Genomic DNA, 25,452 nt, shown 5'->3' with positions numbered 1-25,452 from the left:
GAATTGCTTTGCTTGCCCAACCTTTATATTTTTTTAGCTAACCTGCACTGTTTCATCTGCCTGCTGGTAAATGTGGTTAAATGTCATGATCTGTGTCTTTTTTGGGGCTTGTGCTTCTATTGTAAAAAAAAAAATCTGTGTTTCAGTCTCAACATCTGTGGATTTCATTGGTCTCTGGGTTACTTTGTTGCATGGAGGCTGACATATTGGTATAGAGACATGTCTTTGTTTCCATCAGCTGTTATTACATGTAGCTAGAGCTACCCTAAGGCAATTTCAAATTGAGGGTCCTATGTTGTCTTCAATTTCATAGCTGTGACACTGCCAACTACTGGACAGACTCCTAAACAGCAGCTCCTCAAACAGGAGATTCAGAAAGATTCGCGAGAGCCCAGAGTGGGAGGTGAAGGTAATGAGACACATGTTTTCATGGCTGTTGTCTGATATTGTGACATCTGTCAATACTGTAAGCATGGTCGTCATTTGTTTTATTCTAGATGTAACTGAAAGCTTGTCGAAAAACATGCTTAACAAGAAAGAAGGACTGTAAAATGTGGAGGGAGTAGGCATCTCAGTTTGGATTTACTGTCTGTGCTGTAGGTTATGTTGCCTGGTGAATGCGTAAAATATATGAAGAAGATGGCTTGTGTTTTTCTTGTTCGCCCTCGTGCTGTTCTGTCAATTTCATTTTGTGGCAAACACTGTCCTTTGTCGAGTTGTTTGTTTACTCCAGTTCTGAACATTTTGATGCTATGTCTTTATGGAACTTTGGCAGTACTGTATTGGATTGTTGCTGTGTGTTGGGTCATTGATAATGATGTGTGAGAGGAGAAAGAAGCTTTCATTGTTTTGTATGTAGCTTTATTGATTTTGATTGCTTTCCGTTCTCACAGATATTGCTTTCCCTCATTTTGACACTTACTGTATCGACATGAACATGTTTAATCTAACATAAGGACTCTTGTCAGTGTGCCAAGTTATAAACAGGCGACAGTAGACAGGGTGTGCTGGGTCATTTGTGTGTATGTGTGCTTTACTGGCTCTACGGCTGGCTGTTGTCTTCAGGTTGTAGAACTCAATCACTGTAAGATTGTGAGCTTAATGTTGTGTTTTCTCCAAGTTGAAAAGACTGCTGCTGGAATAGCTGCAAAACAAGATACACAGAGGCAGGGGACCAAAGAGAAAGTAGAAGGTATGCAAAGATTTTAGCTCTTTATTGCTTCTTCATTGTGCCTCATCCCGCTAAGTCTTTGCGTTGCATTGTTCTACCTCTACTGATGTTTCCTACTTTCTATGGTGTATCAAGCATGTTGTATGTTTGGCTGTAGCTTGTTTTCGGTGCTATAAGGGGTGGGAAATGAACAAAATATAAATAATGAAAAATGTTGAATTATATTGGATGTTGTATTAATGCTTGGCCATTGCTGTGATATTTTTCAACTGTCGTCGCACAGCAATTCCTTGTGTTTCCTTTTGGTAAATGTTTCTGCTTCATGTGGTTTTTGGTAGAAGTGACGTGATTGAAAGACTGTATCAAATAAGAGATTGCTGTCAAAGCAATCAAGCCGTGTTTGACGGGTTTGTGAGGCTTACTGTATATTGTGACTTGTGGCCCTGTGCTTAAGCTTCAGTCTGTATATTGGTGTGCTGTGTGGTTCATAAATGTTTACTTCTTTTAAAAGCTCCATACATAGGACAGAGTTTTGAGTTATTGATGATGTGATCCAGTTAAACTTGCTGAAATAAAGCATGTGTGCTCAGAAAATGCTCACTGGATTAATAGACTAAAAAAGGACATTGGTTGCTGCTGGCTCTGTAGGCGCCATCTTTCAGGTGTAATCAGGCTTAAATGTTTTATCACAGGAGTGAGGCCGCCAAATGCTCCAGCAACTGTGACAGTACACTCTGAGGATTCAAAAAAAGTGGTGGAAGGTATGTAATTTCCCTATGTGCTACTATTGTCTTTGTTGAACAAGCTCTTGGTCATGGCACTGTCTGTATGTTTTTGAAGATACAGCTTTTTTCGTTGCCCATTGCATGAATATATACATCATCTGAAAAATGAAGTGAAGAACTTTTGCTACTGTCAGTTTCAGACAAATGGAAATCAAATGTAGATGGAATTGTGTTGTCTTGGACAGTGTGGCTCTAAAACTTGTGCGGCACATTTTGTTGTCTTGGTCAGTCTTTTGGTGAAGATTTACAGTTTATGTAAGTTCAGTTAAAACCTACATTATATGTCTATGAATAACTGCAGTTACAGCAGAGAAGTCACCAGCTTCAGCAGTGACCTCCAAAGTTGAACCTGAGAAGCAGGAATCCAAGAAGAGAGTTGAAGGTAGTGTTAGAAAGAAAGTCCAAGAACACAGTTTGTTCTGAGTGTAAATTTGATTCTGATTGTATTCAGTTGGTTTTTGGTAGCATATGCTACACATCCACACTGTTACGCTGTGATATAACATCCTTGTCTCTTGAGGGTTTTGTCAGTTGTCCGGCTCATTCGTTCTTGTTGGCTGATGAGTGGAAAATTGCATATTGGCATTGTCGACATGTATTGTCCCTGTCCAATAAATGTAAAAAAAATATATATATATTTAAGGTCTGATTAAATTAATTAAACCTGCAGATATTCAAAAGACTGCTGTTTCTGAAGTCATCCCAAAGCCAGAACCTGAAAAGCTGGATAACAAAGTGAAAGGACATGGTAGAAGTTTTGTGGCACCCTCATATTGTCCCCTCAGTTTTGTAATGTTTTCCATGTGGAGGTTTGTATGCTGTGTAATCAGTCCAGCTTGTTGTTGCTCACTTCGTATTCACTTGTGAATGTTAGATTTGCTGTATTCTGGATTGTTGTTGTCTCCAGCTAGGAATAATTAAGAGCATTGTTTGACAGACTTGATAAATGCTTAGCTGGCCCCCTGTTTTGAATGGGAATAGGGATCATTGGCTGTGCATCGGTGTTATCATATGTGTGTGTGTGTGTGTGTGTGTGTGTGTGTGTTTGTGTGTATATGTTAAAGTGGCCATACATTTTGCTAGTGTTTATTTTCTATTTTTGTTTTTACTTTTGTAAAAAATCATATGCTAGGTCAGGTAAGTTAAAAATGAACGTAATTTTTATGTAGCTTACTGTAGTCTTCAGCTGGTGTCTAATTTGAAAGCGAGATACAACAATACACATCAACACCTTATCTAACTGATTAATTCCCCAGTTCTTCCAGTCATAGTCATTCAAGACCTGGACAGCCAGGAGGCTGAGGAAGGAGGTAGTGTCACTCTGCACTGTGAGCTTTCTAAACCTGGACTCCACATCGAGTGGAAGAAGGAAACTCAAGTTCTTACTTGTGGAGAAAAGTACCAAATGAAACAAATGGGATTCAGCTATGAGCTACAGATCTTTGATTTGAGACCTGGAGACACAGGAAGCTACTCATGCTGTTCAGAGGACACAACCAGCTCAGCCTCTCTTGTAGTAAATGGTAGGATGGAGACCATCTGCCATCAAGTCTTTCATTTCATCTTTTCTACATCACACTGTATTTCTTCATCACCATTCTTGACCTTGTACTGTAGATGAAAATCTGGTTATTTCTTGTCATTCACCAGCTGCCCCAGTTATTTTCACAAAAGAGCTGGAAAGCCAAACGTCTGATGAGGGAGACAGTGTAACGCTGCACTGTGAGCTTTCTAAACCTGGTGTTCCTTTGGAGTGGAGGAAAGGAGAACTTGGTCTTTGTCTTTGTGCCAAGTACGAAATTAGACAAACAGGCCACCTGGCTACACTAGTAATCCATAATGTAGATTCAGAGGATGCTGGGAGTTACACATGTGACACTGGTGACTGTCAAAGCACCGCACAACTAGCTGTGAAGGGTATGTGTGCTAAAACCTGTTGTTTGTAGTGGAGATACTTGAGTTGCAAATGAATTGACTGAAGACTTTCTTGTCTAAAAGATTACTATAAATATTCCTCATTGTACATTAGTTATTTTTATATTAACAGTATGAAAAGATAAACTTATTTTATCTAATGTTAATTAATGTTAGTTGTTTATAATTTATTGTATAACAGTAGTGTGTGATGAAAACCACAAATACAAGAGAGGCTTCTCTTTTGTGGCATTTTAGTTATGCTTAAGCTAACATTGACTGTGATCAATGAGGAACAGTTCAATTTTGGATTTGACACGATTTAAGGACTAAGACGTGAGACTAAGAGACTTGGATGTGTATGACACACTTCCACCTCGGCTACTTACTTTTTGATTCAACACAGCGGGTTTTATGTGTGTGGTGGTGCCAGCTTTCTCTTGGTTGTCCTAAGTTTTTTCTCCGTATTTCCTCCATTTCCTCCCCTGCAGCCCAACCTGTCCTTTTCAAAACCCAGCTGCAGAACCTTGAAAGACAGGCAGGGGAGAGTGCTAGCCTTCGCTGTGAGACCACAAAGCTGGGAGCCAGTGTGGTTTGGAGGTGTGGTGACAAGGTGCTGGCATCCAGCAGCAAGTATCACCTGAAACAGGAAGGAACCATAATCGAGCTTGTCATCTATAAACTGCAGGGAGCTGACTCAGGAGAATACTCCTGTGATACAGGCAGCCAGAGGACTTCAGCTGTCCTCACTGTGCAGGGTAGGAGCTGTCTATTTAAGACCGACCTTTTCATTCACCCTCCGGAGTCACATCTTTCTGCGTGTCCTACATCACTCAATACTTGAGCATGAAGTGCATCAACCTTTCGTCTGGACATCTTGTTTGCTGTCTTCTTGTCTGCATTTAAAAGTAATATTTCTCATCCCATGTGTGTTCTTGCTTTGCAATTCACTGTTTTCAAAGCACTTGTAGTCATTCACACAATCACGTTTCTGTTGAGGTTGATCCCTGACCTCATCTCATCCTTTGTCCTTTGCCTGTCTCTGGTCTCTCTTCACAAATATTAACACGCCCCATACTGTTTTTCTTCACTTGGTACTTACAATAACAACTCAACAGAAATCTTTATATATTTAATCACACTTTCTATCACAATCTGCACAACTTGAACTGTAAGTTTGTCAAGCTTACTTCAGACCACAAATATGTGACTATTCTGCTGAAATGTATTTGTCAAACAGAGGTCGAGGTTAACATACTGAAATTCTTGGAGAGCTGCGTTGTATACAAGGGCGAAGATGTTCGCTTTGAATGTCTGGTCTCTCATGAGGAGGCACCTCTGGCCCAGTGGAAACTTCAGGACGTCCCGCTACAGAATAATGAAATGAACCTGATCAAGACAGAGGGCCGGGTACACAGCCTCACACTCAGAGGGGTCACCACAGCTGACTCAGGAACTGTCACTTTCACAGTGGGTAACCACACTTCCACAGCTTCTCTGACAGTCAGAGGTAAGCGATATATTATGCATTTTATTTCTTGGGACGAGAATGAATACTTGCCATTTGGCTTCTAAAGTAACATTTGGACTTCTTCTGTTCATTTGTCTACATCATCTTTCTTGTGGGACACCTTCCCTCTACCTTTTCAAAAGAATTATTTGAACTTTCTCACTTTGTCACGTTATACTGACCTGATATTCATTCATCTCACTTGCGTATTTGTATAAAATCTGCACTGCATATTCCGTCATATTTCTACAGTATATGCATCCTCTTTCCATTGAACTTGGAGTAACAACATTTCCCTTTATTTTCTGTTTAGTATTCAAATTACATATTGGTCATATTTGGTAATATGTTTCCTTGTAATTCTTGTTTATAGCAAGTTTTCTTCATTGTACACTTTCTTGACTGTTATTTTTACTGTACACTTTATTCAGATAACTTGATGCACAACATCAAAATTCAGTTAGTAATTGACCACATCTTATTTTATTCAGTAATGGAAATGTATGCATTTTTGTGGTGTCCCGTCAGCCTAATGGTTTAATACACTGACGGATGTAGTCACAATGTCCCAAATTCAAATCCTGCGGGGAGCCTTTTTGTTGCATGTCATCCTCCACCTCTTTTCCCCTCACTTCCTGTCACCTCTCTATTGTAGGAAAGGGGAACAATTCCCACAAAAGAAAAATATAAAAGTATTTTTAGTCTTTTGATTGTCAAGAGTATATTTTTCTTAGCACTCTTTAAATCATTTGTGGTGTTTTATGGTGCTCACAGACAAACAGCTATTTAATGATTCACCATATTCCATGGTGTAACAGCCAAATCATTCGTCCACAAACATATGACTTAATTAATTTCATTGCTTTTTTTTCTGGTCAGTGTTTTACCTCAAACTTGAGAAATGAGTGAGACTATAGATAAGCCTGTGACTTTTCATGCTCTGTTTTAAGCGTCTTGATGGTATGGAATTGGTAGAATTGTGAGTATAAATAGTGTCGCTTATGAGTACAGTGTGTTTCGTGGTGGCTGTTTACCCAAGATACATTTTTAAATCATTCATCCTAATCAATAATGGTCTTTCTGGCAGCCGCACCAGTACTGTTCAAGAAGGAGCTGGAAAGTCAAGAGGCCACTGAAGGAGACAAGGCCACCCTGTCCTGCGAGACATCTAGCCCTGACTGCAAGGTGACCTGGCTGAAGGGCTCAACTGTGCTCACCCATGGGGAGAAGTATAGTATGGAGCAGAGAGCTGCCACTCACATCCTGGTCGTACACAAGCTGAATGTGAAGGATAGCGGAGAATATACCTGTGATACAGGGGACAGGAGAAGTACTGCTTCCCTGACTGTGAAAGGTAACAGAGCACAGCTTCATTTCATCTCTCTCTTGTGTCTTCATCCTTCCTGAAGTTCATTTTACATTCACCCGTCCCACTAACAAGCACTGGATCAAATATTCTACTCAGCATCTATCTCTCTTGGATTTCACACACTTGAGTTAAAAGTGCGATGTCTTAGTTGGCATGTAGTTTGAGTTTTATTTAATTTTCTGATGTTGCCTGCACTTTTTTATTCTATGTTTTTCCTTTATGTGTTGTGAGTCATCAAATTACAGATATAGTGAATGGGTTTTAATGAGGGTTTGTTCAATTTGTAGTATGTGGTATAGTTTAGTTTAGTATTTTCTGTAAAATCGAGTACTACTGTGGATTGCCTGTTATTTGTCATTAGAATGGTGCATGCCAGAGTACTACATCCATGATCCTGAGATCAAACTTGAGGCATTAAGTGTTCAGTAGGTATGCATATACCTTCTTACTGATGCCTTCTGGGAGCTCAGCTGTGATCTGATCACTGACCTCCCATTATCCCATTCACCCTCAGAGCATGTGCGCATCCTCCGAGAACTCTGCGATATTACTGTGATCACTGGGCAGGATGCTGTCTTTGAGGTCGAGTTGTCGCACTCTGGCGTGACAAACGGGGAATGGTGGCTTGGAGACAACCTCCTCCAAAATAATGATCTGAATCAAATGAGCAGCCAGGGCAGAGTGCACCGTTTGGTCCTGAAGATGGTAACCACAGATGAATCAGGGGATGTTGTCTTTGTAGTGGGAGAAGAGAAGAGTATGGCCTGTCTTCTGGTGGAGGAGAAACCCAAAGGTAAAGGAGATATCATGGTCACTAGAGATTTTCAGTCCTCACATCCATCTCCATCTACCACCAAACAGCTTTGTCTTGGCAAATGGAAATCTGCTGGCACCGTCATCTTCAACATCCTAACTTTTAGACGTGTTGTCCATTCTTTGCTTTTAGTGTTTGCTATTAAAAAGCAATGGTATTAAATGCTAACACAAATATTGTAACTACTTAGCATAGTAGATTTTAAGTGTTTCTGGAAAATTGATTGTTTTCAATATTTAATTTATCAAATGTTTTATAGCTCTTTCTTTATTGTATATATATATATATATACACACCTATATATAGCTAGTTATATTTCTGATGAAATTGTCAGATTTGTATTCACTAAGCTGTAAAATTTGTGATAGCATATTATTGTCACTGCATGCATGTATGTTTATGTTTACAGTTTTTAAATTATTTATGCCTGGGCCATAAAGGAAGGGAAAAGGAAAAGACTGCATATAAATGCTACCATTATTAAATCTAGTTTCGGGTTTTCCATATTTACAGTGCTAATACTAGAGAAGCCACACAACACTGTGGCATTAGAGGGTGAAACTGTCACTCTGGCCTGCACCATCTCTGACTCCAAGGCCACCGTCACCTGGATCAGAAACAATGTGGCCATCCAAGCAGGTCTCAAGTATGACCTGAGGAGCAACGGAGCATCCCACCAGCTTCGTATCCACAACCTGGTGCCTGACGACTCAGGAACGTACACCTGTGACACTGGAGATGCACAGTGTGACGTCACCTTGACTGTGGAAGGTAAAGAACGATGCCACATCTTAAAAAAAAAAAAAGTCTCTTTCCTTTGATCAGATTCAAGAATGTGGACCAAGATGGGATTGGAATAAACAGCTGAAATATTCTTGAACTTCCACTTCCCTCAACCACACACCCAGTCTGGCATCACTTTTGTCTAAAGTCCCTCAGAGATGTTTGCTTTATCATCTCAACTATCTGATGTCAAGCTTCACATCTCAACATCTGACGCCAAACTTTCCCATTGTAAATTCTCACCAGGTGCCCCGGCGGTCTTCCACAAAGAGCTCAAGAACCAGGACGCCATAGAGGGTGATGATATTACCCTGCACTGTGAGCTGTCTAAGCCAGGGCTTCGTGTTGAGTGGAGGAAAGGAGGCATGATCCTCCAGCCCGGTAAGAAGTATGAGATGAGGCAGGAAAGGTGTGTTCAAGAACTCTTTATACGGAACCTGGAGGCTGAAGACAGTGGCTACTACACCTGTGACGCAGGAGACCAGCTCACTACTGCTTCTTTGGCAGTGCAAGGTAGCCTATCTCAATACTGTCCTCAAGTTTACTTAAGGCTGATTAATTCTGAATATATTCCACAATTTATTCTTACGAATAGAATAGTAGGTTAAGACTGGCCTGCGTCTTTGTAAACAGTGATGTTGCATGGTGTCATTTTCCGTCTGTCTTGTGTGATATGTTGCTCTGTCGAGTTGATATAATTCTGTCAGTAAGTTAGAGGCTCAGTGTATGTATATGTGTATTTTTTCGCTCTACAGTGAAAGAAGTCTTCATTGTGTGTGGTCTTAAGACCACTGACGTCTTTGTCGGGGAATGGGCAACCTTCTCCTGCCAGCTGTCTGGTAGGGCACCTGAAAGGGTGCAGTGGTGGCTGGATGGCACCTTGCTGGAGAACAGCCGCTTTAGCGATATTGGGCTGAGCCAGGGCCATATCCACACACTCACCTTAAAAAACCTGGCCACAGATGACTCTGGGACTGTCACCTTCAAAGCTGGCAGTTTAACATCAACAGCCAAGCTCTTAGTCAAAGGTATCACGTTATAAAGATAATCAGCAGAGACTGAGATAAACATTATCTCAGTCTTTTTTTAGACCCTGCAGAATTTTAATTCTACGTTTCGAATCTTACAAACACTCCACAATGTAAGTTAACTAATGGCAATATATAACACAAGTTTGAATTAAATAGCACAGGAGAGAGGAGTTTTCTACTTAATGATTGGATTTAACCAAACAGAATTAGGTGCAATTCTTCTTGAAGAATATGAGTAAATACATCATGAATTATGATGTTTTCTGCAGGGTTCCATAAAAAGTTTGAAGTTTGTGAATAGATTAATAGTGGATATTTTTACGTTTCAGTGCTTCACCATGCATGGGTAGCATTGTTTCTCATTTCATCAGTAATAATAATGGCAGTAGAGAGTTCCATGCTGTATGCTTTGATACAACCAGAACATACAACTGGGTGCAGCACCACAGCAAAGTTTTATTAGGGTAGGGCAGAGTAACATCGAAACGCAAACATCTGAACCTAGTCAGATGAGCTGGTGAAAAAAAAAGATCAGAAATTAATTTTAATACGAAATATTAATTAGGCTAATTTTATTTCTGCTCCTCTTTTGGATTCTCTCTGAATTCTTCCTATGTGCCATTTGTTGGGATGCTGAAATGATAGATCACTAATAATCACGATTGTGTTTCTCTTTTGAAACCCTGATTATGTATCACAACTATTCATCCATCTTTGGGAAGAAAGTAGTTTCATAGCTCTTGAACTTTTTGAAGCTACCTCTACTGTTGCAATGTAAAGCGTGCTCTAATTGTACAAATCTTGTCATCAATATGAGGTGTGACATGCAATCAGGATATCTTAAATAATAAAATCATAATACAATTGGACAAGAAGAAAAAGAAGAAGAGGAACAAGATTAATTTTGATGTCTACTGGGATTGGTTCCGACCTCCCTGTGCCCCTAAAAGAAAAGCGGGTATGGCTGATAGATGGACGGATATCTGTCTATTCACCTACGTGCCGTAACGTTGTCCAGCTATAGTCAGTGACTATTAGCATGCATTGCAGGTGTTTTTACAAATGTCACTCAACAACCATGGCTGTACTTTTGTGCTATTGGCAAGAATCTGCTACTGTGGGTGGATAATCTGCGCTAGCATTGTTAGTAACCACGCAAGAACAGAAAATTACATTGTCAGTGATAAAGAATTTGGTTACATAAACACTCACTCAGTCGTCAACTGTTGTCTTGTTTATTTTGGCATTTGTTGTTGTCTCTACATAGTATTTGTCTCTGTAAACAGATTCAAGGCTATTATTGCACCCAGACAGACTACCTGTTGGCTTCATTCATCAAGTCTTAATCATCCCCACCAAAAGTCTTCCTGACGGCTGGGTCGATCGCACTATTGTTGACGCTAGCAGTCCTGGTGGCTAACTGGGTGTTGCTGCTTGTTCACTGATGTCTCTGATGTCTCCCTGCTCTTTCGCAATTTCCTCTTCAGTGTATATGAACCAGTGTCATTTAGCTCATAAAAATGACCTCTTACATTTCAATCCCAGATCCGAGCCCGTGTCGCAACCCATTCAGAATTCCAAAAATAAATGGGGAGACACGCTGCACCAAAACTAACTTGATTCCATCTGTAAGCATCATTGACTCCATTTGGCCAAATCTTTTCATAAAAGTGGTGCAGAGTCAAGGTACAGTATTCACAAACACTGAATAGTGCCTATTGGAGGTACATTCATTCATGGATTGTGAAGGACTGTGCCAGTGAATGATTGTGTCAGTTATGTATTTGGCAGATTGTCAGCATTGGCACATTGTTAGCTGCATTTCAGAGATGCACTAAGTACTGCCAAGTATTGTGATTGCTATTGGAAACATCTGTTAAAAAGAGATAATGAAATATTTTGAGTGAAACCTCTAACTGTGCATTGAAAGCACCCTCACCTGCAGCCATCACTGTGTTTGGGAAGAAGAGATTAGTTAATCTCCAACATGCTGGAAACATATATTTGTGATTTGGGGTCCCTCGAATTGTTGTTTCAGACCATGCACTCTTAAATTGTCAAGTTGCGCCTGTTGAAGTTTAATGGCAGGAGCAGAAAGCATGATCGTGATTATTATGTGGTTAAATGTGCAGCCCTAATTGTATGTGTCCCTTGATAATGTAAATTATGATTTATAGAAATTTGATGATTGGATTCAGTGGATAACATACTGTAGGCTTGGCTTTGATGATGTTATGGTTTTATTATAGAGAGATAATGAACCACTGGATATTGACAACAGGAATGTTGTGTTAGGAAAGTGCTGCTCCACCCATCCATGCAGGCCGGTTGCTGTTGAATACTCACGTTCCATTGACCTCCACTATCACATCCCACCAAGCCCTGCCCCTAACCTACAAGTACTAAAACTCTAACCCCCCCTACACCTACCTTTTTGAGTTTGGTATTTCTATCCACGGATCACCCCCTCCTCTCTCATTAGCTGCCAGCACTTCTTGGCCCTTTATTGTGACCTTTACCATGAACCTTGACAGTTGGGCTTTTTGAATCCCTATTCGTTTTGAGAGCTCCAATAGGACCATACAGTGTTCACAGTGGACATTGAAATGTACTTTAAGATACAATACCATGGCACATATTATCCATAAAAACATAATACCACTCACATATGAACATCACTTAAACATGCTTTTGGGGGATATAAAGCCCATATGTCATTCGGCATGTCCTGCACTTATCCTTATATCTAATGGCCAAGCCCTGACCCTATGACCCCTGACCCCAACCTCAGATCCCTCAGTTGAAGTGGTGAGCGAGATGGAGGACCTTCGGGTGGTCGAAAACCAACCGGCTGAGTTCATCTGCCAGTACTCAAGGCCGGTCAAGGCTCAGTGGAAGAAAGACGGGCAGCCATTGCAGCCTGATGGCCGAAGGGTGGTAGTGGAGCAGGACTGGAATGTGGCTCGCTTGTACATTAGCCATGTGTTCGCTGAGGACAGGGGCACATACTCCTGTGAAGCAGAGGGGACCTGCGTGGTCGCTTCACTTCATGTGGAAGGTGAGCTTCCCTCCACATGGAAAGAGCACCAACCTTTAGGGAGTCTCCTCTGCTCCCTCATATCTCACAGTTTTGTGGCCAGATAAACTGATCAGTTGCTGATCAACACAAAGTTCGTGCCCTTTCTTCACAAATCCCAAAATGATTTGACTTCCTAACATTGCAGTCTTCTTAAAATCTTTTTTGATCGAACTTTCTTTCTTTCTACATTTTTCCATTTGTTTTCTACAGTCAAATCCATTGACATTGTCCAGGGCCTGGAGAATGTAGAAACCTTTGATGGAGGCGAAGCGCTGTTTGAGTGTGCCATCTCTCGTCCTGAGAACAAAGATTGTCGCTGGCTTCTTGATGGGAAACCAGTGAAGGAATCCCCTAATGCGGAGATTGTGTCATTTGAGAATGGTCGTCGTCATCTGCTCCTGCTGAAAGAGTTGCATATTAAAGACAGTTGCACAGTGACCTTCAAAGCTGGAACAGCATCCACATCTGCCCAACTCTCTGTCAAAGGTGAGTCATCCAAATGAATGCCACGTGACCTAATTATGCATACTTATATAATAAACATTCTGTGGATTTTCTCTTATAAGGCTGGCAGCTGGACGTTGTGAAGGGTCTTGAAGACAAGGTGGCTGCAGTGGGAGAGAAGGTTGAGTTTTGTGTTGAGCTCACAGAGCCTGTACCTGCGGCAGAAGTAGCCTGGTATGCTAATGGAATTGAGATCAAGCCCAGTGACCTCTGGGCTATGAGGGCTGATGGCTGTTCTTATCGCCTTGTCCTGAGACACGCACCTCTTTTGCCACAGCAGGAAATTACATTTGCTGCTAGAGATGCTCTCTCTTTGGCCAATCTCACCATCATCAGTAAGTGTTTGACAAAAACTGTTTTTAATCTTTCACTGTTTATTTTTAAGATTTTTTTTAAATGTTAAAGTTATTTTTAGAGAGAATCAGACGGATACAGATGTAACCATGGTAACTTTACATGTAACAGGATGGACAGATAGTGTTGACAATATAGAAAACAGAGTGTGACAGATAAACATTGCAATCATCTAACTCCTGCTTCTTTCCTTCCCAACAGCTGTACCTGATCCTCCAGAGGACCCGGAGGTCCTCAGTAAGACTAAACAGTCTGTCAGCCTCTCTTGGTTCACTCCTCTACACGATGGAGGCAGTCCTATTCTGGGATACAAGGTGGAGATGCGGCTGGTAGACAGTGCCCTCTGGCTTCCGAGCCATTCTGAACCTGTGTGCAACACAGAGTTTGTGGTTGAAAATCTTATCCCAGGGAGTGGCTACAGGTTTAGAGTGGCAGCCATCAACAGAGCTGGGGCCGGAGAGCCTGTTGAATTGCCTCAGACTGTGCAGCTTGGTGAGTGGATGTGTGGTTTAATTCGTGAAATAATGTACTTGCTTGTTTGCTGGGGCATTTTACTTATTATTGCTCAGTAAAAAAAAATTTTTTACATGAGATGGATCAAAACCCAACAGCATGCAAAAGTTATAATATAATGTTGTGCTATTATTTACTTAAAACTGTAATATTTATTTTGTTTTATTTTTGTCGTATATAGACAGCTTTACAAATTTGCAGTCTGTTACCAAATTGTATGATAATAGCAGTGTAGAGACATTTAGAAGTGTGTTTTTTTTTCTCGTTGTTACACAGAGGCACCCATGCAGCCACTAACTTCCCCAGGTAAGACATTGTTTGGTGTGTAGGTGTTTTGTATTTATCCTGTAAGTTCATCTGGTTATACACCAAAGCCTTTAGGAATGTCCATCATGCTAAGTTGCAATACAAGTTTAAATCGACAGTGTCTAGCATCACTTTTTTTCTTTTGTGCTGTGTGACAGTAACTTTCTAAAACAACATAGTAACATTGAAAACTCCATTGTGGTTATAGGTATAGAGGCAAAACAGGAAGAGACTGGGATACTGGGGCAGCCCAGTCTGCCTCCAGAAGCTGCTGAAGAAGGTGATGTCCATGAGCTGTGGGAGGAATTGGCCAAGAAACGGCGCATGAGTCGAGAGCCTACTCTGGACTCCATCTCTGAACAACCCGAGGAGGACGGTAAAGGTGGTCAAAAGAAGGAGCTGAAGGCCTCAGAGAAAGTGGAAATAAAATCAGGAGAGAAGGAGCAGGCCATTGTGTCTAAGAAGCAGACGGAGTCCAACTTGTACACTAGCTCTGAGGATGAGTCTGTTTCTGGCGGTTCAACACTTGTGTCCTACCTTAAGAAGAGCAGCAAGTCTACTGTCACAGGAGTCAATGAGACAGAGACTATGACTACTGAGAGGTTCTTCGCACATTTCCAGATGGCAGAGCAGAGAACAGTGCAGACTGAAGTGAAAACAACCACAAGTCAGCAGAGAGATGAAAAACAGTTGTCTACAGAGGAGACTGACATCATGGAGATCAGTAAAGAGGATGAACCTGAGCTCAGAGACGCTGCCATTAAGATTCAAGCTGCTTTCAAGGGCTACAAAGCCCGCAAGGACATGCGCCCTGTCTTTAAAGAGGCCTTCAAAGACCAGACCAAAGAACCTAATGGCACCATACATCTAGAATGTGTAGCAGAAGGTAAACCTGATAAGGTGCAGTGGCTGAAGGATGGAGAACCACTGACGGATGGCAAGCATCACCATATTGATATCTACAATGATGGTACTTGCTCACTGGTCATCACTGCCATCACCACAAAGGATACTGGGGTTTACACGTGTGAGGTCACCAACAAGTTTGGAGTCTCTTCTCACAGTGGTAAGGTCACAGTAGGAACGGCCAGAGAATCGTCTGGGCGACGGCCACTGACCGTGGGCTACAGTGCCGACAGTGAGGCTGAGAGCTCCTCAGGTAGTGAGATGGATGACTCGCTGAGGCAGGCAAGCAGACGTCTCCGGCGCCTGTTGCGCACACGTCTCCCACCAGATGTTGAGGAAGAACCATTTGTCAGCGCAGACGAAGGCGACCTGTGTCCACCAGATCCCCACTCTTACCGGGAGGACGACAGTTACATCTACATTCGCTTTGACTCGTGGGTAGAGGCTGAGGTTGCCTCAAAGAGGTTCCAGGAGATGTTTACAGTCCATGGGGTTCCTGTGGAGACCACCATCCTGGAGGCAGGGCCTCTCAAAGTGGAGCTGCGAATTAGAAAGATGGGCTACACCCAAGATGGCACACAGACCCCCACACAAGATAGACAGCCTCCTGCATTGATGACTGGAGCCCCTGGTGAGAAACGTATGAGAGGCTGATCATTATACAATTTTGTATACACTTTTTTGATTTTTAATTTAATTTCAATTGATAATCAACAATATTGTGACAATAACTTGCATTTAAAATGTAAATATAAGTGATGTACATTATGTGTAATTCCACATTCATCTTTTTGTCCTGTTGTCTGCCTACTAAAGTCCAACCAATATATGTGTACATGTCTCTGATTAAAATATTTTGTGTGGTCATTTTTAACTTATTGATTTTCTTACCGTCTGCTCTTGTTACCCAGCTGCCCCAGTCTTCTTGACAGAGCTTCAAAGTCAGGATGTTCCAGACGGTTATCCAGTCAGCTTTGACTGTGTTGTGATTGGCAAGCCCCCTCCCACTGTTCGCTGGTATAAGGATGGAAAATTGCTGGAGGAAAATGACCATTACATGATCAATGAAGACCAGGAGGGCTGCCACCAACTCATCATTACCACCGTGCTGCCCACTGACATGGGTGTCTATCGTTGCACAGCTGAAAACAGCAGCGGCATCGCAGCCACTAAGGCTGAACTCAGGGTTGACAGTGAGTAAACATACATTACATGCATACACACACACCTGTTTGCTTTACAAATACTTGTGAGTACCTTGGCTGGAGTAATTACTCAACTACATTTCTTCTGAGGGAAGGAAATCCCCAAAAGATTGTAACATTGTTAAAAACAGCTGTTGGCAATGTCTCTATATATATCTGTCTAATAACTGAAGCTGAAGTACTGGTTTTATAGATAGTATATACACCAAAATATTACATTTACCACAAAATAATTGTGTATTGAACATACCTGATTGATGTTCAGTTTAAGAGTATCCAACATCTGCATTTTACTTAAAACAATCTTAAACCTTATCCCAGCTAACTTCTTACCCTGAAACAAAAGTCTCAATCCTAAACTAGCCTCTTAAAAAGCAGAGTGGTCAAAAGGACTTTGCAAAAATGTCCTCACTTTGGGAGCTCGTTACAAAAGCGACCTGGAAACGCTGGAGTAAAAATTAGATGGCTCAGTGTAGACATAGTCTAAAACTCAACCTGGCTCTCAGAAGGCTAGCAAAATTACACCATCACATGTACACACTGACGCACACTTTGTGCCTGCTTTCACTGATCACTGTATAATGCTGTACATCAATCTTTTCCATCAGTGTCTTGCAGCTCAGATTATGACACTGCTGCTGATGCCACTGAGACATCTTCCTATGTCAGCGCCAAGGGCTACATGTCCAGGTGAATTTACTGTTGTGTGAATTCTGTTATATGGTGTTTAGAAATGTATTGATACATATATTTTACAATATTAATAACTATTGAATTCTTGAGGTGTACTGTTTTACTCTTCTCGTACAGGGAAACTGAGACATTTGAGTCTGTAGCTGAAGATGATCAGTTACCACAAGTTGTGGAGGAGCTTCATGATGTACATGTCAGTCCAGGTTCACCTATTGCTAAGATGCAGCTCAAAGTAAAGGGTAAGTTTATTAACCAATAATTAATTAATTAATAGTCAGCTCATTTTAACTGTCTTATAAGTAAAGTCAACTCACAGACAATTGCTTATGACTAAAGAATGTTGTTTTTGAAATATCTTTTGTCTTCCAGGCTTCCCCAAACCCAGAGTATACTGGTTCAAAGATAGCCACCCTCTGCGACCTTCAGAAAGGATTCTGTTGCTAGCAGAGAGAGATGTTCATGGCTTGGAGATCATGGGGGTGAAGAGAGAGGATATGGGGGAGTACTCTGCTTACATCAGCAATGTAGCTGGTTCTGCTTACTCCTCCGCCCGACTGATAGTTCTGAGTATGTATGCAAATGCATGAATAGTCACTTTGAGCTTAAAAATTGCAGTTAAGATGTTTATAGATACAGTAACAACTGTATTTTGCAACAGATCCAGGGGAGATTATGCCACAAGATAAAAGAGGTAATTTTACATTTATCCTACAAAATTTAGTTTAGTAGATATAATAATATATTATAAGTGACTGTGCTTTTGTTTTACACTATATTTTCACAGACCCCAAGGAGCCCCTGGTGCCACCCCGCTTCCTTGAAAGGTTCAGCAACAGAAAGGTGAAACAAGGAGCCAGCATCACTCTGTCTGTCAAAGTAGAAGGTTTGTTTACTTTACTGTTGTTTCGACATCTACAGTAATCTGGGGACATCCTAAAAGTGTGTTTCATCTTGTCTTAAAAATTCTCAATACCTTTACTTTTCCAGGGTCTCCCACTCCTATGGTCTCCTGGCTAAGAGAGGAATCATTGGAAGATGTCCTGTGGATCAAGCCTGATACCAAGGGATACAAAATAGCAAGCTCAGGACGCCAGCACAGCCTCATCTTGATGGACGTGGGCACCGAATACACTGGCGCCTACACCTGTATTGCCACAAATAGGGCAGGACAGTCCATCTGCACTGCCCACCTCGAGGTTGATGACAGTAAGGGAAAGCAAAGTCATCTAGGAACTTTATATAGAAATTATATTGAAATGTTATTGATACTTTGTCTCCTGAGTTTGAATGTAATTGTATAAATCTGTTTCTCACCCATTTCCCTAGCACCACAACCAAAGAAAGAGACCAAAGCCTCAGAGTAAGTTTTTCTTTGTGATTTAAAATTCAGAATGGCATTGCACATAAAAAAGACATATATATATACAGTATGTTTTAAATACATGTGAAAATAAAATAAAACATTTAATTCTCCTCAGGGTTCTTGGGATTACAGTTAGTCCTCCAGAAGAGGAGGCTAGCAGAGTAAAAGGTGAGACATATCACCTTATACTCTGGCATATATTATTTATTATTATTATTTAGTAATATTATATGTCATTTATAGTAACATAAATTATTTGAAGTAGTAAATGCTACAATATTTATGGTGTTATTTCCTCTTTGTGCGTGCCTTAAGAAGGTAAAATACCCTACCTAGGTGAAGTGGGTACAGAGGAATTCCTTGTGAAACTCACCTCCCAGATCACTGAAATGGTGTCAGCAAAGATTACCCAAGGTAAGTGTATGTTATGCACCATCCTCTATATGCCGTTAAATATTCAAGTATTTGATTTTAACTCTAGTTACACTTTACAGTATTTTTTACAAGAAATACTGAGCAATATCCAGAAGGGAAGCTAAAAGCTGGATTTACAGTAAAAAGCCTGACTTGAGTCAACCTAAACAGTTGATTCAGTTTGAAGTGTTTCTACAAACCAAGTTTAGAGTAACAATAATCAGGCTTGTTGTTGAATAAATCATTTTAGCTTAGACACATTGATTAGGTTTTCAGATTTAGTGTCAAGTACAGTGGTAGATATCCCATTTAGCTTAAAATATGGACAAAAAAACACAGGAAGATGTTTCAGCTCCAGAGGCTAGCTAGGAAACTAGTTAGTTTTGGGACGCTGGCTATCTGTAAATAGTAAACATTCAATATGCATGCACAACTAATATCCAGCACTGGGTACCCCTGGTGTTAGGGTGGGATGAGATAGAATCACAGATTTGTGTTTTATTTAGTGTGAAATTACTAATTCTGTCTAGCTAACTGAGACCAAATAACATACAGCTTCATCCAGGGGGAGACCCTATCTCTTAAATCACCCGGTGTTATCTGTGATTGGAATAGAAATCTGAAGGTTGCCTATCCCTTTACTAAATTAGACTGAGTAGTAATTTTCTGATACTCCATTTTGAAACGTGCAAGCTGCCATGAATGGTTTTGGTAGTTTCTAATGCTACAGATACAGTGCTTCTGTTAAGTGTTTGGTTACATGCCTGTCTGGTTTGGTTGAATTCAGTGAATTAATTATTCAAGAATTGTGAACGTGTTGTTTCATCTGAATGCTTTAGCACTTCAATTCTTGAATAGAAATTCACTTTCCAATTGGTTTGAGGTTGACACCAAACTTGACAAAGGATTCTCGTGCTTGTTTTTCAGCATGTTTTGCTTTATCCATGAGTATGTGACTTAAAACCTCTCATTGCTTCATACGGACATCATTTCTTTACCACTTTTACATCCATCAGTTTAGCAATCAAACCAATTACATGCTCATCCAATCATTCATTTGTTATTCAGACAGTTTACAGAATCATGAAGTGCTCCAGTGGATGAAATCTTGGCCCAAAACTACCAGTATGTATCCCAAGTGCATCAGCTTCACAATTAATGTACATTTTTCCATTGAGATATTTTTCTAGCATTATATGGCTGAGCAGATGACTTGTGGAAACAATTTTAACTTACATTTCATTTTACATACAGGAAAAGAACATGTATTATATATTAAGGTGCAATAGTTTCCTCTTTTTCTGTGTCAGCTTTATAATCGTTAAAACGTCTTTTCCCTTTTAATGCTGTCTGTGCTCCTTTATACCTCCTTATGCATCATCAAGCCTGTGTTTTCAATGACTATGAAGTCTCACCAACATATAGCTGAAATAGATGCTCACAGACAGACATGTATGAGGAGAGCTCAGATAATAAGTGTTATCTGTACTGTAGCTTTTTTTTGCATGTTGTCACAATACTAATACAGCCATAGCAAAGCATTTAGAATGAAATGATTGTTGGAATGAAAATTGGAATTTTTTCTTGATCTCAAAATATTTGTATTATTTTGAAGTAAATCTAAAATGATATAAAGGGGTAATGTTTTGTGGAACAAGTTAATAAAGCACCAGTAGATGCCAGCAGAGAGTCAGTTATGGCTTGAAATGTGACAGCCAAGCTCTGACAAACTGAGTGGAGTGGGTACTAATAACTGCTACCAAATTCAAGCCAAAGAAACATGTTTTTCATTTAGAGCAAAGTACAGCCAGCATGATAATCCCTTCCTTTGTCGTAACATCACGTTTTTATGGTACATAACAGTGACAAACTGACCTGTGTTCCTGTGATTGCCTTCCTCCATCCTTGATGCCCCAGCTTCATTACGTGTACCAGGTGTTGACAGTGATGATGAGACCAAGACCCCTTCTCCATCACCTCATCACGGCCGCTCTCGTCCTCCCTCCCTCATTGCTGACTCCTCCTCTGAGTCTGATGAGGGGGATGCAAGGGGAGAGGTCAGATATAGAGATTCTCAGTGTGATATTTTGTTGTCCAGAAATATTTTACTACTTTATAAACCCCAGTGTTTATATTGGTCATAGATATGGAGAAATCACCCTAAAACAGGTATCACTTAGAAATGTAATCTGGTAAAGACGTGAATGATACACTGACTGACCAGAAAAATAGAGACACCTGCTCAATATAGTGGGATGCAATACAATATCCCTGCAGTGCTCTGATTTTGTTGAGACTACGTCTTTAGTTATTTGTATTTTGACTCAGTTTTGTGGTACATCACCTTTACATACATAAAGGACAGATTCACAGACAAGTCTGTCTTAAAACAATGTTCACATCCCCATATATGCTCATTGAAACAGTGTCTGCTTAGTGTAATAATTCATCCTCAACAGCTCTACACACAGAGAAGTAGGAATATCAGTAGAACCATGATTTTGCAAGAATAAGCAGATTTACTGAATTTATATAATGTTATCACAACTTTTTGTGTAACGACATGTGTGTCATTAATATTCCTTTTTTTTTTAAAGATGTTTGACATCTATGTGGCAACAGCTGACTACAACCCCACCATGGCATGCAAAGAGTCCATCTCTCTAAAGGTGGGACAGTATGTTGAGGTTTTAGACTCAGCTCATCCACTCAAATGGTTAGTCCGGACCAAACCCACCAAAACTACACCATCCCGCCAAGGCTGGGTCTCACCTGCCTACCTGGACAAGAAACTCAAAGTACGTCTTAAAACTGGAGCCACTGATCCACCAACAGAACATCTACACTTTAAATTCATTGTCTTGAGGCATTTTAAAGTAATAGTAAAAATGTGTGTTCTTCCAGCTCTCTGCTGATGCGGGTGACCTTCCAGAGACAAGTGTAGAGGAGGTGTCTGAGGGTGAATACAAGAAGAAATTATTGTAAGTAAAGCATATCTACAAGCACTAAGCAAATACTGGGACTAAAGGACTCATCATAACCAACTTTTGTTTCATGTCCCTAGCCAACTGATCCAAGACCTGATAAATAGTGAATCAGAGTTTGTAAAAGAGGTAGACTTCTTTACCTCCCATCACCTGAAGCATGCAGACAGCCCTGATGCCCCGCCTGATGTCAGCAGCCAGAAGGATGCCATATTCAGGAACATTGGTGATATCAAATCCTTCCATAGCAAGTGAGCCAACCTTTTGATGACTTGTCATTTTAGTCAGATATTTGAAAAAGTAAAGAACATCTGTATTCCATACCCAGAGAACATTCTCCTTTTTGAAAAATGTAATAAAAAAACAGTGAGATTCATAGTAAGATTTTCAATGCATTCATTTCCCCACAATTATTGTTTTTAGGGCATTCCTCCCAAAGTTGAACGACTGTGACACAGATGATGATGTAGCCATGTGCTTCTTGAAGAACAAGGAGGGCTTTGAGAAGTACCTCCAGTATTTTGTTGGTCAGGGTCAGGCTGAATCTGCTGTCAGTGACAAGACAGTCCACCGCTTCTTCAAGGTAACACCAGAGCCGTTACTGCTGTGGGTCATTTGTTTTGCCAGCCTAGTTAAAGCTGTAATTTCTTTGGTAACTTACTTATTTGTATTTGCTACCTTGTAAATAACCTTGTCATTAGGGTGACAGTGAAAGGACTCTGCACCAGTACAATCATTTGAATTTAAAAATCTTCCTTTCACTACGTTATAGGAGTACACTGAGAAAGAGCAAGCCAGTGCAGACCCTGCAGATCCCCCTGTACGCAGCATCAACGCCTGCCTCCAACAACCACTGGAGAGGATTCAGAAGTACAAGGCTGTCCTCAAGGTGACAGCTTTCACACACAATATGCATGAACTCTTGTGAGGTTCAGTTCTCTGCATTACAGATAGGAACACATCACTTGCATGTGTAAGGCAGTTTTATTGAAATATCTTCCTCGACATCTTCAGGAGCTCATTCGAAACAAGGCAAGAAATGGCCAGAACTGCTGCCTACTGGAACAAGCGTATGCCATGGTGTCTGCACTCCCTCAGCGCTCTGAGAATACCCACCACGTCTCCATGATCGAGAACTATCCTGCCACACTGGAAGTGTTAGGAGAGCCAATTAGACAGGTAGGTGGAGTTACTGTGGCATTTCTGATTAGTACAGTCATCAGGGATATGGTTGTGTTTTTTTGATTTTTTATGTATTGTATTGTAAGTTTTTTTCCTTTTAAAACCAGGGACCCTTCCAAGTGTGGGAAGGTGCTCCAGGAATTAGGACGTCCTCTAGAGGTCATCACCGCCACGTCTTCCTGTTTAAGAACTACTGTATAATCTGCAAACCCAAGAGAGACAGCAACACTGATACACAAGCATACGTCTTTAAGAACATGATGAAGGCAAGACTTTTAATACATACATACCTTTTTTTTTTCTTTATAAGACTTTCTTCTTTACTGTCTATCTGTCCTGATCAGCAGCCTGAACTATGTTGTATTCTTCATCCTGTTGCAGCTGAATAACATTGATGTGAATGAGACAGTGGAGGGTGATGACCGTGCCTTTGAGATCTGGCATGAACGTGAGGACTCAGTCAGGAAATACACCTTGCAGGCCCGAACTGTTACCATCAAGAACTCGTGGCTGAGAGACCTCAGAGAACTGCAGCAGCGATACAGCATGCCTGCATGGAGTGAGTGGAACACACACACATACCGTTTGACTTTCTTCTGTATCTTAATCTTTCTTTTATCACTCAGAACTTTATATATATATAAATATAACCTTTCATGATGAATCTCCTTTTACAGGTCCTCCTGACTTTGATGAAATCCTGGCCAACTGCACAGCAGAGCTGGGACAGACTGTTAAGCTGGCTTGCAAAGCCACTGGAGTACCCAAACCTATGGTCACTTGGTACAAGGGTACGTCATTTGCACCATGTTTTGTAGATAGACAGTATATAGACTAATTGGGAGTAATGGTACGTGCCCTTAACCGCTGAGTGACTAACTTCTGTATACAAACAGTATCTGAATGTGTTTCACTTGCTGGATGTAGATGGACGTACTGTGGAGGCAGATCCTCATCACATCATCATTGAGGACCCTGATGGTTCCTGCACACTGATCTTGGATAACATGACAGCGGATGATTCTGGCCAGTACATGTGCTTTGCCACAAGCGCAGCTGGCAATGCCAGCACTCTTGGCAAGATCACTGTTCAGGGTAAGTGACATACAGTGTGATAGTGTCCTAGAATACCTGAATGCTTTCATTTCATAAGACTTATTGGAATTAAAGTAATTAGATTTCTGTGAAACCAATTTATTCTGTTAACAGTTAGACAAGGGAGTTTGTTTGTTTCCTTCAGCTGTTGCAGAGAACACTCCAGCACAGTATTCTCATGACTAACCTCTTAAGTGTTTAAACATGTATTATACTTTGACATATTTCTTGTAGTGCCTCCTCGTTTTGTGAATAAAATGAGGAATGCTATATTTGTCCCGGGGGAGGATGCTCAGTTCACCTGCGTCATACAGAGCGCCCCCAACCCCAAGATCAGGTATGCACACATCAATGAAATTTGCAGGACATTTTAATTAAATTCAGGAGGTCCTTTGAAACTTCCATTGCCCTGTGCGTTAACCTCTTCTTGTCTCCTCTGGCTGTGTGTCCCTGTTTATGGCCCAGGTGGTTCAAGGATGGCAGGCTGCTGACTGACCAGGAAAAGTATCAGACCTACAGCGAGCTCCGAAGTGGGGTTCTGGTCTTGGTAATAAAAAACCTGACAGAGAGAGACCTCGGACACTATGAGTGTGAGGTAGGTCAACAATAGAAAATCATACTTGAATCACAAACTTTATTATAGTGTGATTTAAACTAATATGTAGAGAAGGGAAAACGTATAAATGTTGCCTATGGGCAGAAATTCTGTGCAGAATAACCGATCAATCACTTAAATTTGGGCTTATAATTGTCTCTGCACCTATAAGCGGACTCTGTTGATATCAATTAGCAACAATAAGTCATCTTTAGCACTCTAAAAATATATTCCCTGCTTCTGCCAGTTGTCCAACCGTCTGGGCAGTGCCAAATGTGCTGCTGGTTTAGTTCCACCCTCTGCTGTGGCTCGCACTGGTGAGCAGGCCATAACTATCGAAGGTAGGAACACTGACTTTGTCCTTACAAAAGGAGACTCTCTCTAGACTCTTTGCACATTTTTCAGGTTATGAATAATAATGCTTGTAATGCAGGTTTAAAGATGCACAATCAGTTGATGCATCTTTTACACTAGGACTATGTGATTTATTTTCAACTCTAGCTTTAATTCTCTTATTTTGTCTATTAAATCTAATGTATTCTGTTTCTTCCTGTAGTTACTGAGCAGGAGACTAGAATACCAAAGAAAACCATCATCATGTAAGTGTGAACAGGCTAAAATTATCCTTGTGCCTGATGCATGTTGCCTGGTTGGACATCAGATCATCCTCTAGAAAATTCCTCTGTGCATTACATGTCCTCATTTCTTCAGTAAGAAATGTTGTTCATATCTAACTGAGATCATTTGTCAACATCAAGAATCTTCAAGGATGTTTGTTTCACAATCCTCTGTATTTGCTGGCTTTGTGATACAGTTGCACTGAATGTTGTATGTTTTGGCCTTGCTGTGTAGATATTGCTTCCTAAAAGATAAAATGGACTT

General features: G+C 40.7%; 1 protein-coding gene across 1 annotated transcript in view; it reads left to right on the top strand.

The window, feature by feature from the left end:
* obscnb (obscurin, cytoskeletal calmodulin and titin-interacting RhoGEF b) overlaps nucleotides 1-25,452 on the top strand; it is a 52,993-nt gene that overhangs the window by 24,692 nt on the left and 2,849 nt on the right. The window contains exons 37-76 of the mRNA XM_070918133.1: nucleotides 2,258-2,338; nucleotides 3,607-3,873; nucleotides 4,362-4,628; nucleotides 5,111-5,380; nucleotides 6,468-6,734; nucleotides 7,264-7,542; nucleotides 8,077-8,334; nucleotides 8,593-8,859; nucleotides 9,102-9,374; nucleotides 12,169-12,435; nucleotides 12,667-12,942; nucleotides 13,023-13,295; nucleotides 13,516-13,806; nucleotides 14,342-15,670; nucleotides 15,951-16,232; nucleotides 16,853-16,934; nucleotides 17,055-17,176; nucleotides 17,307-17,504; nucleotides 17,596-17,628; nucleotides 17,722-17,820; nucleotides 17,925-18,143; nucleotides 18,264-18,297; nucleotides 18,416-18,468; nucleotides 18,616-18,714; nucleotides 19,783-19,839; nucleotides 20,632-20,771; nucleotides 21,312-21,512; nucleotides 21,619-21,695; nucleotides 21,779-21,949; nucleotides 22,122-22,281; nucleotides 22,471-22,587; nucleotides 22,713-22,877; nucleotides 22,988-23,146; nucleotides 23,262-23,439; nucleotides 23,558-23,671; nucleotides 23,808-23,975; nucleotides 24,210-24,312; nucleotides 24,441-24,570; nucleotides 24,818-24,911; nucleotides 25,127-25,169. Of these exons, the coding sequence (XP_070774234.1) occupies nucleotides 2,258-2,338; nucleotides 3,607-3,873; nucleotides 4,362-4,628; nucleotides 5,111-5,380; nucleotides 6,468-6,734; nucleotides 7,264-7,542; nucleotides 8,077-8,334; nucleotides 8,593-8,859; nucleotides 9,102-9,374; nucleotides 12,169-12,435; nucleotides 12,667-12,942; nucleotides 13,023-13,295; nucleotides 13,516-13,806; nucleotides 14,342-15,670; nucleotides 15,951-16,232; nucleotides 16,853-16,934; nucleotides 17,055-17,176; nucleotides 17,307-17,504; nucleotides 17,596-17,628; nucleotides 17,722-17,820; nucleotides 17,925-18,143; nucleotides 18,264-18,297; nucleotides 18,416-18,468; nucleotides 18,616-18,714; nucleotides 19,783-19,839; nucleotides 20,632-20,771; nucleotides 21,312-21,512; nucleotides 21,619-21,695; nucleotides 21,779-21,949; nucleotides 22,122-22,281; nucleotides 22,471-22,587; nucleotides 22,713-22,877; nucleotides 22,988-23,146; nucleotides 23,262-23,439; nucleotides 23,558-23,671; nucleotides 23,808-23,975; nucleotides 24,210-24,312; nucleotides 24,441-24,570; nucleotides 24,818-24,911; nucleotides 25,127-25,169 (7,963 nt within the window). The remainder of the gene's footprint in view (nucleotides 1-2,257; nucleotides 2,339-3,606; nucleotides 3,874-4,361; nucleotides 4,629-5,110; nucleotides 5,381-6,467; nucleotides 6,735-7,263; nucleotides 7,543-8,076; nucleotides 8,335-8,592; nucleotides 8,860-9,101; nucleotides 9,375-12,168; nucleotides 12,436-12,666; nucleotides 12,943-13,022; nucleotides 13,296-13,515; nucleotides 13,807-14,341; nucleotides 15,671-15,950; nucleotides 16,233-16,852; nucleotides 16,935-17,054; nucleotides 17,177-17,306; nucleotides 17,505-17,595; nucleotides 17,629-17,721; nucleotides 17,821-17,924; nucleotides 18,144-18,263; nucleotides 18,298-18,415; nucleotides 18,469-18,615; nucleotides 18,715-19,782; nucleotides 19,840-20,631; nucleotides 20,772-21,311; nucleotides 21,513-21,618; nucleotides 21,696-21,778; nucleotides 21,950-22,121; nucleotides 22,282-22,470; nucleotides 22,588-22,712; nucleotides 22,878-22,987; nucleotides 23,147-23,261; nucleotides 23,440-23,557; nucleotides 23,672-23,807; nucleotides 23,976-24,209; nucleotides 24,313-24,440; nucleotides 24,571-24,817; nucleotides 24,912-25,126; nucleotides 25,170-25,452) is intronic.

Source organism: Enoplosus armatus, chromosome 14 (genome assembly GCF_043641665.1).
Source record: "Enoplosus armatus isolate fEnoArm2 chromosome 14, fEnoArm2.hap1, whole genome shotgun sequence".
Taxonomy (NCBI): Eukaryota; Metazoa; Chordata; class Actinopteri; order Centrarchiformes; family Enoplosidae; genus Enoplosus; species Enoplosus armatus.
This window is presented reverse-complemented; position numbering and strand designations above follow the sequence as displayed.